Genomic DNA, 20,237 nt, shown 5'->3' with positions numbered 1-20,237 from the left:
TGATGATGGCTTGTGTAGTTAAGTGTTGCTCTATTGAGTAACTTGCCTCTGGCAATGAAAGGTCAATATGAATGATTGATGACAGGAAAATGTCATACGGGAGGGGAGAGAAAAAAGGTAGTGATCTGATGTGCGTTACCTTTAATTAATTTGCTTTTTTACCATAGCTTTCATCCCCACATCCTTTTATTTTTGAAATCTTCATTTTAATAAAAGAAAAAATGAGAAAAATACACATTTCTCCCTTTTTACTTCTAACTTGTGACACTTCTTGCCCTTTTTGTTGAAAACATGGAGGTTTTCCTCCACAGAGGCGGGTCCAGACGTCATCTGAATTATGGAAAAGCTTTTTTTAAGATTAATTAAAGACCTAATCGCATGAAAATGACTTTAATGACCAAGAATCAGCAGGAATCCATCAAATCTGCAGACACTTCATTCTGATCTGATTTAAGGCATCACAAGAAAACAAGACAATGAAGCTTAAACAACATTTATTCTGAATCTTTATCGACAGCAAATGTTAGATACTCATTAATTGGGACCATAAACATACTTTTTTACTTTAAAACACAAAATACGATGAATTATGACGATATGATAATAATATATTACATATTTTGCTGAAAATGTTTAATTTTGCACATTTTATGTTATGTTTACAAGTTTTACTAATACAAATAATGTTCACACAAAAGTTTTCCGACAAGCTATTCAGCTTCAAACTACAAATATAACTTTAAAATGTTTATAAAATTAATATCAGAAGATGCTTTTCTGTTTGAGTTTTAATAAATATGAATTAAACTACATTTATTTAATGAGGAAACAGGATTATTGGAACATTTACAGTGTTGCTCTCTGCAGTCCTCTCATCTGGAATGGATGGAGGCTATTTTTTCCCTTCCTCTGTCTGGTTCTCCCATGGCACTGGATCGTTTTCCACCGTCTGCGTCTCCGTTTCCCTCTCGTTCCAGAACTGCTCCACATCTGGCAAAACGAAGCCGTCTTTGAGGCTCACCTTGTCAGCTTCTCTCCCTTCTTTTCCAGCTGCTTTCTCCAGCTCAGCCGGATCCTCTGGGGCTTCCTGGCTGGAGCCAAGCTGAAGGCTTCTCTCCCAGCTCAGCTGTCCAGATGTCTCCGGCCTGGGACAGGGGGACTGCAGTGAGGTGGGATTGTGGGGTCCTGGCTTTGGCTTAGGTGGAGGCTGCTTGCGTAGAGTGAGGCGTCTCCACAGCCCCCTGTAGCCCTCCCTGAACTCCTCAGAGAGGAAGAGAACAATGAGAGGGTTTATCAGCGACAGGGAGAAGGTAAGCAGCTGGGCAGAGAGGACCAGAAAAAGAGGGGGAGAAGACAGCAGAGGCTGAGCCACTCCGATTTCTTTCTCTGCCAAGTGACGCTCCCAAAGCCACACCACCCATTGAGGCAGCCAGAGGACAGCCATGGCCACAGTGAGGCTGAAAAGGATGAGAGTGAGTCGACTTGATCTGATCTGAGTGCGCAGATTCTGTGTCTTACTGGAGCGGCGCTGGCATTGGCCGTAAGCTTTCCCGAAGTACATCAAAGCAAAGCTGAGGGGGGCACAGTAGACCCCGACAGGGTAAGCTTTGGTGTACACCGACATGAACTCCTGAGCTCCAGGAGAAACCTTCAACACACACACCAGCCCGCTGACCTCTCTCTGCAGCCGAGCGAAGAGCCACAGGGGGATGGTGACCAAGCAGGCAGAGAGCCAGATGAAGAAGAGCACCACCAGGATGGAGCCCAGGTGGATGCTCACCTGCTTGGTTGGGTTGGAGACATAGCGATAGCACGCTTTGGCCATGATGGCCACAGTGAGGCTCTTGGCCACCATGCAGGATTGGAGGAACCAGTCGGCCGTCTTGCACACCACCCAGCCCAGGTTCCAGCTAGCTTTGGAGAAGGACGCCGCCCTGAACGGCACTGTAAACATCAGCACGAGCCCGTCGGCAAACATCAAATTGAAGATGAGGGAGTTGATCAGTGAGAGTTTGCCCCTGTGAGCGTTTGAGAAGAGGATGACCATGGCAGTGAGGTTACAGGCCACACCCAAAACACAGATGACTCCCAGAATGGCTGGCACCAGAACTCTGAGCTCACCGGAGTCCTGGTGCTGGAAAGTCCCAACTTGGTCAAAGGAGAACTTGTCTATGGAGCTGTTGATGATGGTGGCATTGTTCCAGCTCTGCTTATCCATCCTTTCCAGGTTGTCTGACACAGAACGAAAAACAGCGAAAAGTCAAAAATAACCTGCTGAGGAAAAAAACAAAAAACACCCAGACAGAAAAACTTCCTGCAGATTATGAAATATGCTCTGTGATTTAAAAAAAAAAACTATGAAATAATCTCATCAGAGATGTTATTGATGGACAGACATTGATCCCAGCGGAGCTTCAGCGTGTCTCTGGCTTTATCCTGAAGTGCAACGCCGCCGCCGCTGAGTCTAGATATAAAGATGCTGCTTGATTGACAGCTTCTGTCCCCAAGTGGTAAAATGTGCTTAGATTACACCCACATGACGCCCATTAGGAAATCCTGCAGGTTTAAAGATAAACTGGCAGTGTATTTGATTTAAGTATTTTAAATATAAAGCAATTTTTAAGGTAACAAAAGTGCATCTAAGAAAAAAAAACACAAAAGTGTGTCTTTTACCAAAATAAATGTCATCGTTTAGAACAGGAAAAGTCAAAATAATATATAAAAACTGTTATTTAAATTTATTAATAAATATATTTATTTAGATTTTTTTCAAATAAAATAATGACTAAATATTAGAAATCAGAAATTTTGAACATTGACTCCATTTACTTCCTTTTTTGTCCACACGGAGGCGATATTACACCACATCCAACACAGTGTAGAAAATAAACTCTTAAACTTAATGTCCTCACAGGTCCATCTCAAAAGTTGCAGTATTTTTTTGTCAGTCAACTGATTTCGTGAAACCCATATTATAAATGGGATCTTTACATAATGGTGGTTAGTGGCTTATCAGAGGGGAGTGGCTAAAATATATAGATTAGTGTTTCTTCATATACTTTTTCTACTGGATCATTAGCCAATTGTGTTTGATGTTTATGCTTCAGTTAATAGTAAGTAGGAAAAAGGATGAAAGCTCACCAAAATAAATTTAAAGTAAAACATGAGAAAATGTCAGTTCTTTCTTGTGTTGTTTACAAACGCATTTGCTTCTCTTGAGTGATCCTGTTTGGGACAGGAAGTCTTTTATTTTGAAAGAAAGAAAATCATATGAGCCTCTGGCAACTGGCTCTTATACTGTTAGAATGATTTTCTATTACTTTTCTCTTAATGCACTTTGATACAGCTTGTGGAGTAACAAACGTTTGGGGCTTTTCGCCTCATGAACGATGTCGATGACTGTCCTCTGGAGATCTGCTGAGTCAGCTCTCTTCCATGGGATTTCAAGGCTTACCTTCTCAGACTGGGACCATTAAAAAGCTCAGGAAACTTTTACAGGTTTTGAGTTAATAAGGAGATTATTGTTGGTTTTACAGCATTGAATTTTTCAAAAATCATGAATATTTTTAGAAATTTAATGTACTTCACTTTTTCATTGTATGACAGAAAATAATGTTTTTTTTCCCCAATATTTTAACTTTTTAAGACATCTATACCTTCGAATGTTGCAATCATTTGCAGTTGAAGTCTGAAAAGAACAGAAAATAAGCTTGCACATCTTTATTTATTTTTTTATTCAAAGAAAGTCCAGTAAGCATAAAGACTGCATGGTATTTCATTGCATTTCAATACATTCTGAGCTATAAAAGATTTTTTTTTTCAATGATAGAGTCACAAAGGAGGTTGTTTAGAAGATATTACAGTTAAAGAAATCACACTTACTCATTCCCTGATTTCAGAGAGTTCAGTTAGACCTTTGACTGCCTTGCTTTGGGAGAGTTGGCTCCTGTGACGAATCTGAGACCGACATTAGAGTCGAGACAACCCCGCTGCATAGCGCCTCAAATAATCTGTAGATGTTTGTGGACCGTATGCAGGCTGACAGGTGAGTCGGAGCCACATCAGCCGCATGCAGGAAAGGTGCTTTTCTAACACTGTAATTTGCAAGTGAGGTTGAACAGTTTGATCGGATCCGTTTTGAGATTGTTCCGTTTGCAGATCATTTTCAGCACTATACAAACGTGTGGCTAGGATTTTTTATTTTTTTATTTTAAACAACTTTGCAAAACAATATTTTCATGTCTTTTGCAAACTGGTGACATCAGACAGACTGTATTTAGCTTTGTACAAACCACCTGAGCTCAAAAGCATGTAATCAGGTGCTATAGGAAATCTCGACTACGTTGCTTCAAGCTGCTTTTCTTCTCTGAAGCTTTTTTTTTAGCTTTTCCCTTAAAGATGAAAAAAAAGAAGAAAAGTCCAAAGTTAACTTTTTTTTTAAAACATTCACACAGTCCCTTCCTTCCTCCCCTGCCCAGTCCTACGACATCGAACCCACACACCAAAAGAAGGCACCACAGCTTCTAAACAGACTCAATGACCGAGAGAAGGACTCAACGAAACTACAGCATTAAATAAAACAATTGACACAACCTGGAAGGGTTTCGTTCACATTACTGACCACATCCGTCTCGACAAGGAGACACAAAAACTGGTACAAACGAGGCTTGAAAAAGCGGGATTGAAAGCCAGCAGGTTGGGGCTGTCCGACTTCACCTCCGAGGCTGCAGGGTTCATCACATGCGCCGAAGCATGAGCAGGCTGAAAAAATAGGGGGCACTGTTGCTTCATGACAGAGTCGTCGTCATGGTAGCTGGGTTTCTCTGTGTCTTTCCATATCCACCCTTTTTCTGAAGAGGGCTGCTCCATGACACAATTCATGCAGCAATCCTCCGGTTGCATAAATTTCCTGGATTCCGTCCTTTAGGTATCCATGCGGCAAAATGAGCCGGAATTCAAATGGTGAAGTGAAGAGTTTTCTCCACATGGTATCTGCTCAGTGCTTCCTGTCATCCATGCTGTTCGTCTTCAGTCACTGGATAGACAACTCTGAGCAAGGCCTTTTTAGTTCACCTTGTCCTGGAAGATGTAGAGGTTGTTGGTGGCGGCTACAGCAATGATGTTTTCGTGCGGGTGCCATGTTGTGTGAAGGATCTTTTTGCTAAAGTCCAGGCTGTCCACGCTGATCTCATCCTTACGGCGTTTTCCTCCTACACACACCTGGATGGAACAGACGACGTTAGAAATCTGCACTAGTTTCAACTCATCTTACGGATGCACTGTTGCTTTATTTTGCATTTTAAATTAATTCCAGGTGCAGGAAATCATAAATTACATAGAAACAAACTGCTTGACTGATGACATTAAAAACGGGGTGTCAAACTCATTTTGGTCTCAAATGGGCCGAACCAACATAATAACAAAATAACCTAGTGACAACTTGCTATCTGTAGCTTAGTTTTTGTTTCTATCTCAGTTGGAAATAAAGCCTCAAACAACCTAATGACCTATTATTATTAGAGTTATTATTATTATTATCTTTTTGACAATATTTTGGTAATTGGACATCATCTGTTACTTGTCATTTAGCAACAAATTTATCATTAATATTCCTATAAATTTGATTTTAAAGGTTTAAAAAGTCGGTGTAACTATAAGCAGAATTTTCATTTTTTCCTTTTATCTTTATCAAACTGGAAATTTGGGTATTTAAAATCATCTGTAACAGTTTGTGGTTACAGTTTTAAAATTAGTTGAAAAACATTATTTTATTTATAACAGTTTTTCAAATTTTAAGGTTCCCTAAAATTAACTTTATGATAATAATCAGAAAATCACATTACATATTATTTAAATAATGGATGTTGTGCAAACAAATATTTTAATATAAAAAAAAACAATAAGCAATAATATATTTAAATATTGCGATTATATTTCAACAGTTATGGTAAATTCTTGAGAGGTTTATAAGCGTGCCAACGTTAAACTGTTAATCTTTAGTGTAAATGTCCTATTAATTTCAGTTTAAATCTAGTAAATAGTGAATTCTATGACTGCTACCTTGCGAGGCTTCAGAATAGCTCGCGGTTTACTGTTCTCTCTGGATGCTTCCAGTGTGACGTCCCGCTTTGTGTTCCGGTCAAACATCCGGAAGAAGTTGTTGTAGGATCCAGTCATGATGACACTGGGAAAGGAAAAGGAGATAGTAGAGCCACTGACAGAGACGCAGGAGATCAATAGACGGATGGAAGTGAGTTCTAACCTGTCTGAGCCGTTCCAGACACACTCGAACTTGTCGAAGATGCAGTCGTTCTCATACAGCGAACAAAGTTTGCCTCGTAGATAGTCATGAACCTGAAAAACATGTTTTTTTTATAGTTAGATGCCATCAAAGTTTCAAGGTCCATCCTGCTGTCTTTAGTGATATGTCACAAAGCCATCTGCTCAACTGTTAATAATCCTTCAGGCCTGGTAACCTGTGCTAAGATGTTAGGCAGCAGGTGGTGGTGAAGGAAGCGTTCCCTGAGCCCAGCTGGTAGACCTCTCAATCTTGACCTGCCCTGAAATAGCTTTCCTTGATCAGACACAATGACTCTAACCCGGATGACCACACCATGGGAGGCTTTACCCTGAAGGTTGCTTCTGCTTCCACAATATCCCTCTGATTCAATAAACCCTCTCAAGGCAACTGCTGAAGATGACAAGGTTATAGATTGGCGGGGTGACTATGTTGAGTGATTAGACTCAAATCAATACGTTGTGATTCAATTCTAAGCCCTGGATGTCATTTATCAACTTCGTTAGCCGAGAAATCCCTTTGGAGCACTGGCAGCATTCGAAAATTGGAAAAACGCGTACCTGGTAGGTCTCAACGGGTTTGTTCTCCATTTGTAGGTCCCACACCTTGACGGTGAGGTAGTCCCTCGTCATCAGGTAGCGTCCATTGTGGCTGAACTTAACGTCTGAGATGGATGAGATGATTTCAGAGAAAAAAGAGCGTGTTGCTGGATCCTCTGGTTCTTCAAAGTCTGGAACAACAGAAGAGGAAAAAAATAAGAATGTCCACTTTTCATCAAAGGAAATCTCTAGGGTTAGTGTGACAGAGATAGGGAGTCAGTACAGCGATGCTGCTGCTGCTGCAGCTGCATTTCTTCAAGGAATTAGGGAGATAATCGTCGGTCAACATGGTGGGTAAATATTGGGAATGATGCATATTGATTTTGGCAGCTGCTGATCTGTGTGCAGGCCGGTACAGAGGGGAGAGGAGCCGGGCATTCCATCGTTAGCTGTCAAGTTATTGTTCCTCCTGCTCTTTCCTCCCCACCCTTCCTCCCTGCTCGTCTCTCCATCTCTCCGAAAACGCCCCCCCATAACCCTCTGCCTAATCCCGCTCCTGAGCCGAGGCCCGGAGAATCGCTCTGTGATGTGTCAACGGGGAGTCTAACTAGGGATGCTGCGCGAGAGATGAAAAAATGAGGGATAAGGGGGGAGGATAAGAAAAACAAATCAATGTCAAAGGGCCTGGGCCCACATGAGTCCTGCCGGGTTTGTGTGTGCGCCAAGGTTTGAGAATGCGCGGGATGTGCGCATGTATATATGCATGGGTGTGGGTCCGTCCGCTGCAGGGGTGTATAATAGGGTCTCCAGGGATTTAGTAGGGGGGCTTGTTTGGTCCCTCTTGCTCTGTCCTGAGGCTCAATGCTTTGGCAATCCTCTCTTAAACCATCCACCCATCCATCACTGTAACCTCCAGGATTTAAAGGTGTGGAGGGAGATTTAGAGTGATGGTTGATTTGAGATGTCCATATACATGAGGTCTGTGAACTCGTGTGTGTATGTGTCCCCTGAGCCGTGCAGGCAGACAGCTGATATGAACTGATCTGTTCTGAGGCTCACCCTCGAACCTGGCTGTATATAGAGAACTGGAGTGAGTGCTGGCTCCAAGAAACCAAAATCACATACTGAGAAAGGAATAGTTTTGACTCAGTAATTGTATTTGTCAAAATGACCATTCTTGCTCTAATACATTTTTCTTAAAATCTTCTTTATAATAATAAATTTTTTAATGATATTTTTTCCTTTTTCGCGAGTTATTCAAGTTATAAACTGACCAATCAGATGCCTCAGTAAATGCATATGGTAACCGCTGGCCCCACCTCCATCAGTTGAAGGAGCTCACTCATGATTGGCTACAGTAGTTGGCATAGAAATGTTGACTCAGACTGACTTGGACCAATCACTGTCATCTGGTTCTAAGATGGTGACGTCCATATCAAGGAAAAACGGCAACTGAATTAGCTTCACTTTGCTGGAGCCAGAGGTAAGTAATTTTCTATGGGTGATGTCACACCCACTTTGTCCAGTTCTCTATATACAATCAATGGTTATGCATTTATGTGTGTGTGTTTTTATTACAATCTCAGGACCATTGATATCATAATCAAGAATAGGGACCTGTGACCTTTTGGCGACTATCGCTACCTGATCTGGAATGGGTACCCAGTCAGTTCCACCCAAATCTTACGTCACTTCCTCTTGTCGCCAACATTGTGAAAGTTAACTCATTTTAATTTGATTAACTTCTGTAATTTGTACATTTTTTGTTCGTTTGTTAAAAAAACTAAATCCCGGTAACAATTCCTGACAGCTCCGCCCCCTTTACAGCTGTCAAAGCCACTTAAACAACACATTACCCCGTGTTCACACAAATTTATGCTTTCCTCAACAACGGAGGTTACAGCGCAGTGACATAAAAGAATGCCGCCCAAACGCAAAACTCATAGTATATTGCTGTCATTAGAAACAATGAAAATTTCAACAGGATAAATTAAACAGAGGAAGAAAACGTGCATATACACAGTACAGATGGGGTAGACCAAGCTGTGCAATCCCATTTTGCACATGCATAGTAAGGATCCAGCAGTCCTGGCAGGTAAAAATTGCTTTTTTTTTGCAATTTAAACACTTTAAGAGGTTATTATTGTTATTAACATCTCAAGACATATTCCAACCAATAAGTGCTGTAAAACGTTTTAGTTGACATGCAGGGACTGATCTGGTAGCAACAGGGACGTTAGATCAGTCCTGTCTTAAGATAAGCCATTTATACTGCTGTGGCTAAATTTAGGTTTCTTTCATGGTTGGGTTCCAGTGAGACAAAACAACGTCACGACGTTCTTCATTTAAAGCTATATGTGAGGTTAAACAAAGGGACAGTAAACAGCTATCCGATAATGAGGGAAAATTGACCAACATTTAAGCGAGATCCAAGAGTCGCCCCAGGTGACACTCGGATGCTAATGTGAAATTCAACAGGCCGTGTTAACGCACGCTCCAGTGGAAGCATCAATATGTCTGAGGAAATGGGTGACATTATTGAACAACAAGGTGTGTCCATGACAGACTAATGCAATTGCTCTTAAGACATTGATTTCCCACCGAAAATGTCAATGTATTCATTATTCATCCAACCTAAGCATGTGATGTTAAGACCATGAGAAGGCTACCTGCTACTTCTGTGTGCTGCAGCCTTTACTGATGGGTTATCAATGGTGGCATATTGAGCTGGGGTTGGGCACCACAGCAACATGAACTCAGGACAACAGAAGGAATATTTTTCTGATGACATTTGTGCATTTTTTTTTTATTATTCTTGGTTGTCTTTTTTCATCTAAATTCGATGATAGATGTATTTACTTGTGAAATAATTCATGTTTTGGTTGTGTTTATGTTGTTTTTACCTGTTTTGTATTATTTCAAAATAGTATTGAATAAGTAGTATATAATACTATCAAGAAGAAGAGGAACAACAACAATATTATTAATAAGAAAAAGAATAAGACATATTAAACTACATACCTATACATATCAACAAAAAGACAGTAGTTTCTTTTAAGGAAAAGCTATTTTAAAGGGATTAGATTACTTAAATCATTGACTGTATTTGAGTCCTGGACCATGGGAGTGTGACATCATCCATGGAAAAAAAACTATCCAATTAAAGTCAATTAGGTTGTCATTCTTTCACAATACAGATATTGGGATGTTGGAATTAGTTGAAGTCATTTATAAACACATTCTCACTCCCAACTCATCATATATGAACGTATTTTACAGGCCCCATCCGTGTCTCTTTTTGATGTTTTGGGTGTCCCCAACTTGTCATTTTTTTCAGCATGCTGCCCGTTCTCATTGAATCAGGCGGTCCCCAACCCTCTGACCAGTACCAGTCCGCGGTCCAAGACCCCGCGAGTTGGGGACAACCAAAAAGTTAAGAAAGTCGATTAAACATTTCAAACGTTTAACGTGGGGGCCAGGGGGAACCCCTTACTTTAGTGAAACGCCTGATTGGTCAGATAATTACTGAGTAATAGCTGTTTATTTCTCAATAGAAGTCTATGTGAGTTTGACTTATTTGAGGTGGCAGGTACTTCCTATTCGGAATGACGGGGTGGAGGAGTCACTCAGTCCAGTTCTCATATATAGTCAATGCTTGGAACTAAGAATACTCAAGAATGAAATATATTTTAGACATTTTCAGCAGAATTTAGACTATTAAAGAAAAAAAAAAGAAACCTAGAGGTTTTAAAGGCATTCAATGAAAGGAAATCTACAAGGAATGACCTGCTTCAAGTTTCAGTGACAGCACTAATTAATGGCTGTTGTCGATACTCACATTTGCAGTGCTTGTCACAGAGGGCGGCCAGTCTCATGTCACAGAGGCGGATTGAGCCTTTGCTGCTACTGTAGGCAAAGGTGTGACACTGCTGGGGATGAAACTCAGCTGAGGTGATCACCTCAGTCAGCTCCTCCATATTGGCTGGCTTGATGTCCACAATATCTGAGAATAATGCACTAAGGAAAGTCTGCTTTTTAAAGGAAATGCATAATCTACTAACACAATCAATGAAAGAAGTAGTTTTGTTTAAACTAGATTCAATTACTGACAGAACTCTTTATTTCTACCCCAAATACATTTTATAATAAGCAATAAATTGAGCTATTTATTGACATATCTTTGTATTCTTTTTCTCATTGTGTTTCCAGCATTTTAATGAATGGATCTATAAATAAATCATCTTGACACAAAGAGGATACTGAAGCTGCGGTCCGTGATTTCCAGGTTCCATAGGTTCACCCGAAGGTCATCAGTGGAGATAAAGGTCTGTAGGTCTGAGTTGACAGAGATGGAGTTAATGTGGTACGTGTGGGCGTTGCTGAATATCCGTCTGGCCGTAGCCTCAACCATCAAATCCATCGGCTGCAGCACTGGCACCTGGGGGGGAATCATTCAGAGAGAATTGTCAGGAAATATGAAATGTTTGCAAAAAAAAAAAAAAAGCAGGCTCATTGTACTTGATTTAATATAGACATCAGCAGATTTTTATTGGATTATGTTAAAGGGTATTTATTATGTTTGCTTGTGTGCATGCATGCTAAATCTGTGTGTTTGTGCGAGATGGCTCCAGGGATTTCATCTGACATTTATTTCACACATCTTAATGGAACAGTCGGAAAACAAAGGGCTCCCTGGCTGTTTGATGAGCTGGTTCAGAGGGATTCTGTGTCTGTTTGCTGCAGCACAACTCAGGAACTGCACTGCCTTTCCTCACGTAACTGCTGAATAAGCCACCCCTGGTTTCCGGGTTGTGTGTGTGTGTGCCACAGACAGAGGAAAAAAGCGCTGGCCCGCGGGCATCAAAAGACCCGGTTACGGAACGATAGCTGAACTCCATCGAATTAAGACAGGCTCAAACACGCCCACACACAAGCACACAGTTTGTACAGTGCAGCGGGGGCTTCAAAGATGCTTCGCACCAGCCTGCATGCAGCCCCCCGTTGGCCAGATAAAACCCAGACAAAGAGAGAAGATAGGGGAGGGAGCCAGAAGAGCAAATTCGGCTGCGTCTTCCCTTTTTTCTCTTGTTGGTTGCTGGCACTCGCAGAGACACGGCAGCCCAGCAGGCTGCTGTATCTCAGTGGGTGTCACTTCATTTCCATGCCCTTCCATAGCTGTCCAGAGAGACGTGGACCACATTAACCCATAATGCACTGCCCCTGCACCTCCTCAGTACTGACTCCAAATGTCTGTGCATCAAAAAGCATCTGAAAACAAAGGTAAAACATTCCAAATGTATCTTAGTAATAAACATTGCTGTTTTCACTGTTTTCCTTCCACTTAATTAGGTGTTCCGTACTGTTTCTGAGTCCCTCCGTCTCATGAGCTTCACAGCCTCTAACAGGATTGCCACAGTCCAGGCCTGTCCTCCAGGTTGCTATGATTCCCTGGCCGACCAGACAAAGAGCGACAGACACGCTGAACGCAGCACTAATCTACGATGGCAGACTCGTGCACGCACACAAGAACGTACGAGAGCGTCGTCCCATGTGTGCGACCTCTTTGTGTGAAAATTAAAAAGACAGCGAAGTGATGAGAATGAGTGAGAAGGAGAAGATGATATCGTCACGGTTCTCACTGCCTCTTTTGGCTGAACTTACTCATCATTCATTGGCACTTTCTGCAGCCAGTTTAACTCAGAAAGCGCAGAAAATAGCACGCTTGTTAGTGACGAGCAAAGGAATTATTAGCAATATTTTCAATGTGTTCCAATAGGAACGCTCATGCATTTCTGTACCAATTTTGTAAAGCATGAAATGGAAAAATAACTTTATTTTAGCTGTACATAGTAATATTTATTTTAAAAAACTCCCTAAGGGAACATATTAAATTCCAAAACTTAAACTAAGACAGAAAAAAATATCTGAAGTTTAAAATATATTGCTCTCAATTTTAAAATATTTGTTAGGTAAAGTAAACTTCACCCCTTGTCATTTACATTTATTTACATATATGAAAAAATGCTTTTTCTTTTATGCAGATGCTAAATTAAGATAAGTTGGATATTTGCATCAATAGGGATCAAGGGGTAAAAGCACCAAACAAAGAAAAGTGGTGCTTTATTTGTTCATTTTTAAACCTTATTCAAAAGTTTCTAAAATGTCTGTTTCTAAAATGATCCTTATAAGGTATTATATTTTAAAAAAAACCCTGGGGGGGGGAGAAAATAATAATAATTTAAAATTTACCGAAAAAATAGAAGTTGCTTTTAAAGGCAAATCAATTCATGGATCCATATTGCGTTTTCTAACTGAGGACCAATTTTATTCAATTCATTGATTTTTTGCAAACCTGTCCCTATTAGATATGAACCTGTGACCCCTCCCGGGTTAATGACCAGTTGCAAACAGATGGATCTCAAAGATGGCCGTGTCTTTACTTCACTGAGCTGCATTAATGCTCTAGAACAGAAATAAAAAACCTTTTCCTGTTAAGAAACATACTTAGCTAGTCGAATATGTTTACGTTGTTTATACGATCATTTTTTAAGGTCTTAACTGAACCAAACAAAGAAGAATGTATCCGTTTTTACATGATGAGACATTAACGTCTTGTTTCACTTTGCAGTTTGGTATTTTGAGTATTTTTATTGTAAAATTGACCCATTAAACAGTACCAAACTGTACCTCTGAGGGGCCACTATCAATTGAAAAGTGGAACAGAACGGTTGGCGCGGAGCAACACTAGCCATCTGTTGATTGGCAGAAAGTGATGATTACTTTAGAATGCGCCAATATGGCGCTCATTTAAGCTAATGTTTGTTATCATTCGTGTTTTTGTGGTTTCATTCTTTCAAACAACATTAGATTTCTAATATACACAATGTACCAGAAGTTAAGCAATAAAAAGACAAGAGTTGATGCTTTTCTTGTCGTAGCACTACAATGACGCTACGAAAAGCTAGCGGTCTACACCAAAACAGACCGCTCAGTGGAAATGAACTTTAACGTAGTGAAAACGCTTGTTAGAATTAACCGGACCGAACCACTCAGTGGAAACAAGACTTAATTTAAAATTGAGTCAAACCTTTAACAAATTGTGTAATATTTTGTAATTATTTGCCTCCTTGGGTGTGTAAGAACGCCAACCACATCTCAGCTACAGCGGAGCTGGTTTTTAAAATAATCGTGAATTTTGTGGTACAACCACCAAATTTGGATGATTTTTTTTCCACAAGAAAATCCAAAATATATATAAAAACTGTAGGTACCCTTCAAGTTTAGAGATTGAATTTTGTTCATGAACAGCCCTTATGGTTAAGACTGGGGCAAATAGACATTTTTGTAACAATTAAGTATATGATCTTTACAAATGTTGGCCATTTTGGATTTCTTGAATTTCTTAAAAATGGGATCCTAAGGTACATCCATGCCAAATTTGGTACTTGTACCACTAAATGTATGATTTTTTCTGAAATATTAACCTAACCAACATGCACCAGGACAGATGCGTTAAGCTAGGTGGGAGTTTTATCATTACCCGTAGTGAGGTGATGGTTGACGGGTCCCGGATTCTCCCATCCTCATCCTTCAGGTTGTAACCTTCCGGGCGCTTGTCCCTTTCGCTGATCTTCCACAGCTTCACAGTCTTGTCTGGGGTTGGGTATAAAAACAGAAAAACACAAATCAAATTTAGATCATTGCTCACAACAGTGGGTCTTCCTAAAAGATAGATGTGGGGGGCTGGGCGGCCAATCTGGCATGTAGCTGGGCAGCGGCCAGCAAGGATGATGAATGCGGGTTCATGTGCAGATTCTGGTGTCGCTGATATTCCTCTACAAGTCGACTTCATTTTCCTGCTGCAGTGCACGCTCTGCCTGAAAAAGCCATCTGGGCGCTTTCCAATTCACACAAACACCAGTTACATTTCATCTTCTCGGTCTACTGAAGTGGATGGCAGCAGCCGTCAGGTTTGTGCCTTTTTTTTTTTCTTTTCCCCCTTTTCGCTTTTAATTTCCGCTGCGAATATTGGTGTCAGAGCAACGAGGCCATCGCCACAGGACCCTCCACCATCTGCTCCAGCCACTGCGAGCACGTCTGTGGCAGCCATGCGTGAAGCCCGCAATCTGTAAGACGTCTCTCTGCCGATATGCATGTGTCCATCAGTGAGCGCGCGTGCGCGTGGTAGCACATGCTTTGATCGTTTCCTTTGGATGTATGTCCCTGTGGGGCTGCCATGCATGAAGCACGTAATGTGAAACTGTTCAGCTGGTGGCATCTCCATGCACAGAGGCACTCACACACAGTCAAAAACACATTTGGAAGTGACGTTAGCAGCTTCTCATTTGAAACGATTATTATTTTTTGCTTTGCCGACTCTGTTGACTGACCGTTGGTGGAGAGCAGGAAGTATGCTGCATTCTGCTGAGGAAGCCATTTAATTTTATTGATCTTCTCTTCAATTTCCAGGCTCTTCAGGTAGTCAAACTCAGGCTCGTGACTCTGGAATGTGCTGTAAACATTGTACTCCCCTCGTCGATGGGGCTGTGACTTACTCTGCAAAAGAGATCAAAAGAAATCTGATTACATTATGGCCTCTTTTTGAAACAAAAAAATCAGAATTGCAGTTTCTTTAAGTGTGATCTCCCCAAGAATATATACATTTAGAAATAAAAATCTGTCTTTCGGAAAATAAAATAGTTTTTTGTACATTTTTCAAAACTTTATTATATTCAGGGTAAAAGATGACTCATACATATTTGAATCAATTTCTATGGCAGCTCTATTACACAAAATCTATATTTGTAGTTCTCTTTTTGCACATATTAGGTGTAATCTAATACTCTTGTACCTTGGACAGAAAGCAGAAATAGCATTTTTAGAAATCTGATCAAACATATTTTTAACTTAATGCCAAAAAAGATGCAATTTGAAGCAGAAAGTCCCAGTGAAACATTTTTGCTCTCAGTTAAAGAAGTAAACTGGTGGTAAACTGTTGGCATTTCATACCTCCTGCTCCCTCTGGAAGACAACCACTCTACCTCCCTTATCCCCGGTGGCCAAGAGCTCCCCTGTTGAGTTAAACTCCACAGTTGAGATAATGTCAGCTGCAACACAGGAAGCAGAAAAGAGAAGGAGAGGGAGAAAGGGTCATTCTGGTCACTGGCAAACCTGTCAGAGTCACACATGCAGAGACAAAGAGCTTTGAATGAGATCTGGAGGTAAAAAAACATAAAAAATACATCTCAAGAAAAGGGAGGAGGAGGGCAATCTTGTGGCCAATCCACAGAGGACCGACTGTGAATAGTGAGGAAAATGTAGGTTAGGAGAGACCGCTGGATGAGTCACTGTGTGATAATTCATACATTTTTCTTACTGAAAGAGATGATTTGAGTCATTTAACAGCTTTTTGAAAGAGTGCTCCATCGGCAATAATAACATCATTCATTTCAGAACAATTGACTAAGACCTCACGCTGCTCTACCTCGTCAAAAACCACATTCACAATTATTACAGATATTTCCATATGCGCTCACGCTGTGGAGGGAATAGAATTAATAAAAAATAAAGAGTAATAGTCGATACAAAAAAAAATCTGGGGGGCATTTGAAATTCATGGCTTTCACCAAAAAAGTAAAAGTAGCTTCTCCTCCTCAAATGCTGGATATAGCAGAGGCTTATGCTGAATGTAATTATTGAGTAGAAACTACCCCCTTTTAACAATAATATTACACTCACAAAAAAAAGGGAGCTTGCTGTTTTACCCCCCCACCATGCCCTCTGTGGACCTGCTACTGGCAGAGCTCTGAACAGGAGAGGGAAGTGTTGCTATGGAGACCGTTTCCATCTCTAGCGGCAGTCTGTGTGCATGAGTGTGCGTGTGTGTGCCAAAGGCTCTCCGACTTAGTTGCTGATGCTAGCTGTAATTCAGCAGACAGAAAGTGCTGCAATAGAGTGAAAACCTGTGACTGCGTGTCGGGGGGAGTAAGTGCAGTTAAGTGCTGTAGACAACTTTGGACAATAGACTCTGTAATCGGTTTCATCTCTTCTTTTAAAGCTACATAAATGATAAACTTTTGAAATTCTAAAATAAGAAAAAACAAATGAACTAGTAAAAACTGAATTTTTAAAGAGCAAATCTGTGGAGGTGTTTTTTTTTAACTCAAACTGATGATGAAAATGTCTATCTTGTCAGAGAATATAAACCAATACTTTGGAGTTCTAGTTTACTGGTCTGGATAGAGGCAAACAAAACAGCTCAAATTTATTTAAAATGTTGCCCAATGTGGGATTAAAATCTCCAAGTACATCGGTGAACTATCTTCTAGGAAAAACTGTTCGGCTAAATCTAAATCTCAGGACACAAAGGGGCTTACCATATTTACAAGGAATAAAACATTGACAAATTTGGATAAAACAGCTTCATGGTCTTAAAAAAATCTATTATCCGTCAGACAAAATGAAAAAAGGAGGCTTTGTTTTGCTGCGTTGCACAAACATTAGATTGCGGAGAAACAGGAAAAGGTTAAAGTGCTTTATAAGTCCAGATGTGCATGGTTTCAGAGGGATGGGAGCAGCAGAGTGACAGATGAAGCCGCACAGCCATCAGGACTACGCCGCCGCGAGGGCATTCTTCTAAAATGTGTTGCTTTATTTGGTCAATTCCCGGTTCAGCAATGTGAATTACCTGAAAACACTGACTGAGCGGGTGCTTCTATTATTTGTTCTATCAAATATAAACAATGCCGAGACTAGCTGGGCTGAAATTGTAAAAGGACGGGTTCAGGGAGCGTCAAACCTCATTTTGAACTCTGAATTGGCTATCACTCAGTCCAGATGAGGATCGGTGGAAGGAGCATCACTTCTTATCGTCAGTGCAGAAAATGAGTGCACATCTGGCAAGAAACAGGTGGAACACGGTATTGGGGGAATTGAAAAAATATGAAATGGAGTAAAAAGGAATAGAAAAAAATGATGACTTTTTCCCCCATAACTAAATGTGAGTTTAAAGATTGTAGGAGTCAAGTTGATATTCATGGAAAACCCCCTTTTTATTTTTACTGTTTTAACTTTTTACCAAGTGGATTCAAACATAATCCAAACCAGTCACTGGTGTGAATAAAATTCAGTTAGAGTTCTTGCATCAAAGCTGTTATCCTGCTTCCTGTCCTCCTTTTTTCTCGTCTCTCTTCCTCCCTCATCATGAATGCATTAAGTCACAGAAAAGAAATAGTAATAGATGGATGCCATTTAACAAGTTTACACTCCGGTACGTCCTGCAATGATCTCTCTGGCATAATCATCCAAGCTGAACCTCACAGCAACAGAACGCAAATTACTTTTTCACATGCAAATGAACTCAAACTAGACATATTCATTTTTCAGCCTCAGCCTCCAATAGAATTCGATTTAAATGGCAACATTTCAACAAATAGGAAATCCTTTTTTTGGGGGGGGACACATTGCTCCAGGCAGATTCTTAGATGGGTGAAGACTGCTGGTGTGAAATGTGTTACGAGTCACAGAGAGGCCAGTGGGGACATGAAGAAACAGCATGCCGGAGACTCAACTGATCAAATGTGTACTTACACACCGTCTCTATCTATCACACACATGCACACACACACATCTTCATCTGCAGACCATAACCAGATGAAGCCCATAAATCCTGCGACCAGCCAGGTCTAACAAAGACAGGTCAGCGCTTCTTGGTGCATCTGAGGGATTCTCGAGATAACACACATCCATCATCCGTAATAACACAGACAAGCCTGTTGGGCTGTAATGTGTGCATGTTCAGCTGAATTAAAACAGGCAGAGCTCCTCTTTTGTCTCTGTTGCTAGTTGGATCCTCAATAACCCTCGTCAGCGCTCAGTATTGGCACTAAAACCAGTTAGATGGAAACACAGATATGCATTGATTCTGGAGTGGAACCAAAGCACAATGACATATCGAATATATGCATAGATGCCTAAACACGACAGGCGATGTGAAACAGAGAGAGTCACCATTAGATATTCTGCAAAAACAGAGGCGCCTTGGATGACCTGCTTACAGAATAATCTTGTCTTGTAATGAAAAACAACAGGAAGTGGTTCACACACAGTCCAAACATGCATAGAAAAGTAATTCTATCCATTGTTGGTGCTGTATTTTCAGACAACAGGAGAGACGTGGACAACATGGTGGAGTGCAGAAGCTATGTTATTGTTAGCCGTGGAGAGGAAAGGATTATCGCACTTGTGCTGAGCTGCCTGCGTCAAAGGATCAAGCCGGCGGATAATTCCAGTATGTTCTTGCACTCTCTTTCACCTGCCAGTCTAGCTCCTCTGCTGACTATCACCAGTCTGCACGTTTTCCATGAGGACTATTAACATCAACATCCAGTTCCCAAGAATTTTAGTGGTATTAAATGGTTTATGTACTGGTGATGATGTCATTTAAACCTAAAAAAACGCTCCTACTTGCAGGTCTGGTGCCCAGACATGCTGTATCATTAAGGTTTTATTAGCTGTATGAAAAGAACGAGAAGCTCCCTTCATCTAAAGAGCATGACTCTTTGTAAGATCTGGAGTGAACAGGCTAATTAACCTGGTTTCTCCAGGATTGGCCCCTTGAGACGGAGACCGAGCGTGCGTAGCGCAAAATTCGCTTTATATGTGTATCCCTTTTGTTGCACGTGATTCTTCTCCATCCCCGCACTCCGGGGGGCTGACGGGGGAAAAAGGAAAACGGGCGAGACGTGTTCCTGCTTCACTTCTCGCACTTCATTATCACAACCAGTGTGGCACACATCTGACTGCAGACAAAACACAGGACAAGCTGAAGCACAGAGAGGAGGCCGGGGGGTTGTTGAGAGTGGAACCGGCGCTCCAATCGCACACTCTACGCTGAACGCCGAGAGAAGTCATTTGAAATGCTTGTTATTTTGGATTCTGTTAGAAATTGAAAACAGAAATTGGGGGTTGGGTCCCTCCAAAACAACACCCTGTCTGTCTGTCTGCTGTGGAGCATTCTCTTTCATCTAGGGCTGGTGTGAATTCATAATTAGATGTTTGAGTAACACTTTGAGATCCTGCATTTCTTGAGACCCTATAACTGGGACAAAAGATTGCGAGTGGCTCTTTGGCAGAACGCAGGAACTTACTCGAAGAGCGAGCACGTGTAAGCCACTGCTGCTATGACAAAGTTCAAATTCTGCTTAGCCCTCAGCCTGGTTGTGTATAACTCATTCCCACGTGCGTCATCTGCCACTGACCAGACTACAGGCAGTGAAGAACTGGGGCTTTTTTTTTTTTTTTTTGCCATCCTACAGCAGCAACACCACGGGTATTCTTTAATAAATTCGTATTAAAATTTCATGGCGCCACAGACTTATTAAGAAGCTAATCAAGGGATG

The 20,237-nt window shown here is 41.0% G+C and overlaps 2 protein-coding genes across 4 annotated transcripts in view; both read right to left on the bottom strand.

The window, feature by feature from the left end:
- Positions 1-477: 477 nt before the first annotated feature.
- On the bottom strand, positions 478-2,643 carry gpr151 (G protein-coupled receptor 151). Its single transcript, XM_024283703.2, has one exon. The coding sequence runs from the start codon at positions 2,216-2,218 to the stop codon at positions 893-895; it is 1,326 nt and encodes a 441-aa protein (XP_024139471.1). The 5' UTR covers positions 2,219-2,643; the 3' UTR covers positions 478-892.
- Positions 2,644-3,705: 1,062 nt separating this feature from the next.
- Positions 3,706-20,237, bottom strand: part of ppp2r2ba (protein phosphatase 2, regulatory subunit B, beta a) — a 38,285-nt gene continuing 21,753 nt past the window's right edge. For all 3 annotated transcript variants that reach the window (XM_024284185.2, XM_024284186.2, XM_024284187.2), the window contains 9 exons: positions 15,847-15,944; positions 15,228-15,393; positions 14,378-14,490; positions 11,098-11,275; positions 10,676-10,840; positions 6,859-7,028; positions 6,263-6,354; positions 6,061-6,184; positions 3,706-5,220 (listed from right to left, as the gene is read on the bottom strand). In XM_024284185.2, the coding sequence (XP_024139953.1) occupies positions 5,065-5,220; positions 6,061-6,184; positions 6,263-6,354; positions 6,859-7,028; positions 10,676-10,840; positions 11,098-11,275; positions 14,378-14,490; positions 15,228-15,393; positions 15,847-15,944 (1,262 nt within the window). In that variant the 3' untranslated portion in view covers positions 3,706-5,064. The remainder of the gene's footprint in view (positions 5,221-6,060; positions 6,185-6,262; positions 6,355-6,858; positions 7,029-10,675; positions 10,841-11,097; positions 11,276-14,377; positions 14,491-15,227; positions 15,394-15,846; positions 15,945-20,237) is intronic.

The sequence above is a fragment of the Oryzias melastigma genome, linkage group LG10 (assembly GCF_002922805.2).
Source record: "Oryzias melastigma strain HK-1 linkage group LG10, ASM292280v2, whole genome shotgun sequence".
NCBI classification, from domain to species: Eukaryota; Metazoa; Chordata; class Actinopteri; order Beloniformes; family Adrianichthyidae; genus Oryzias; species Oryzias melastigma.
This window is presented reverse-complemented; position numbering and strand designations above follow the sequence as displayed.

Excerpts from the sequence above, each read along its gene's own strand:
- gpr151 (XM_024283703.2), bottom strand. The coding sequence starts at position 2,218 with ATGGATAAGCAGAGCTGGAACAATGCCACCATCATCAACAGCTCCATA.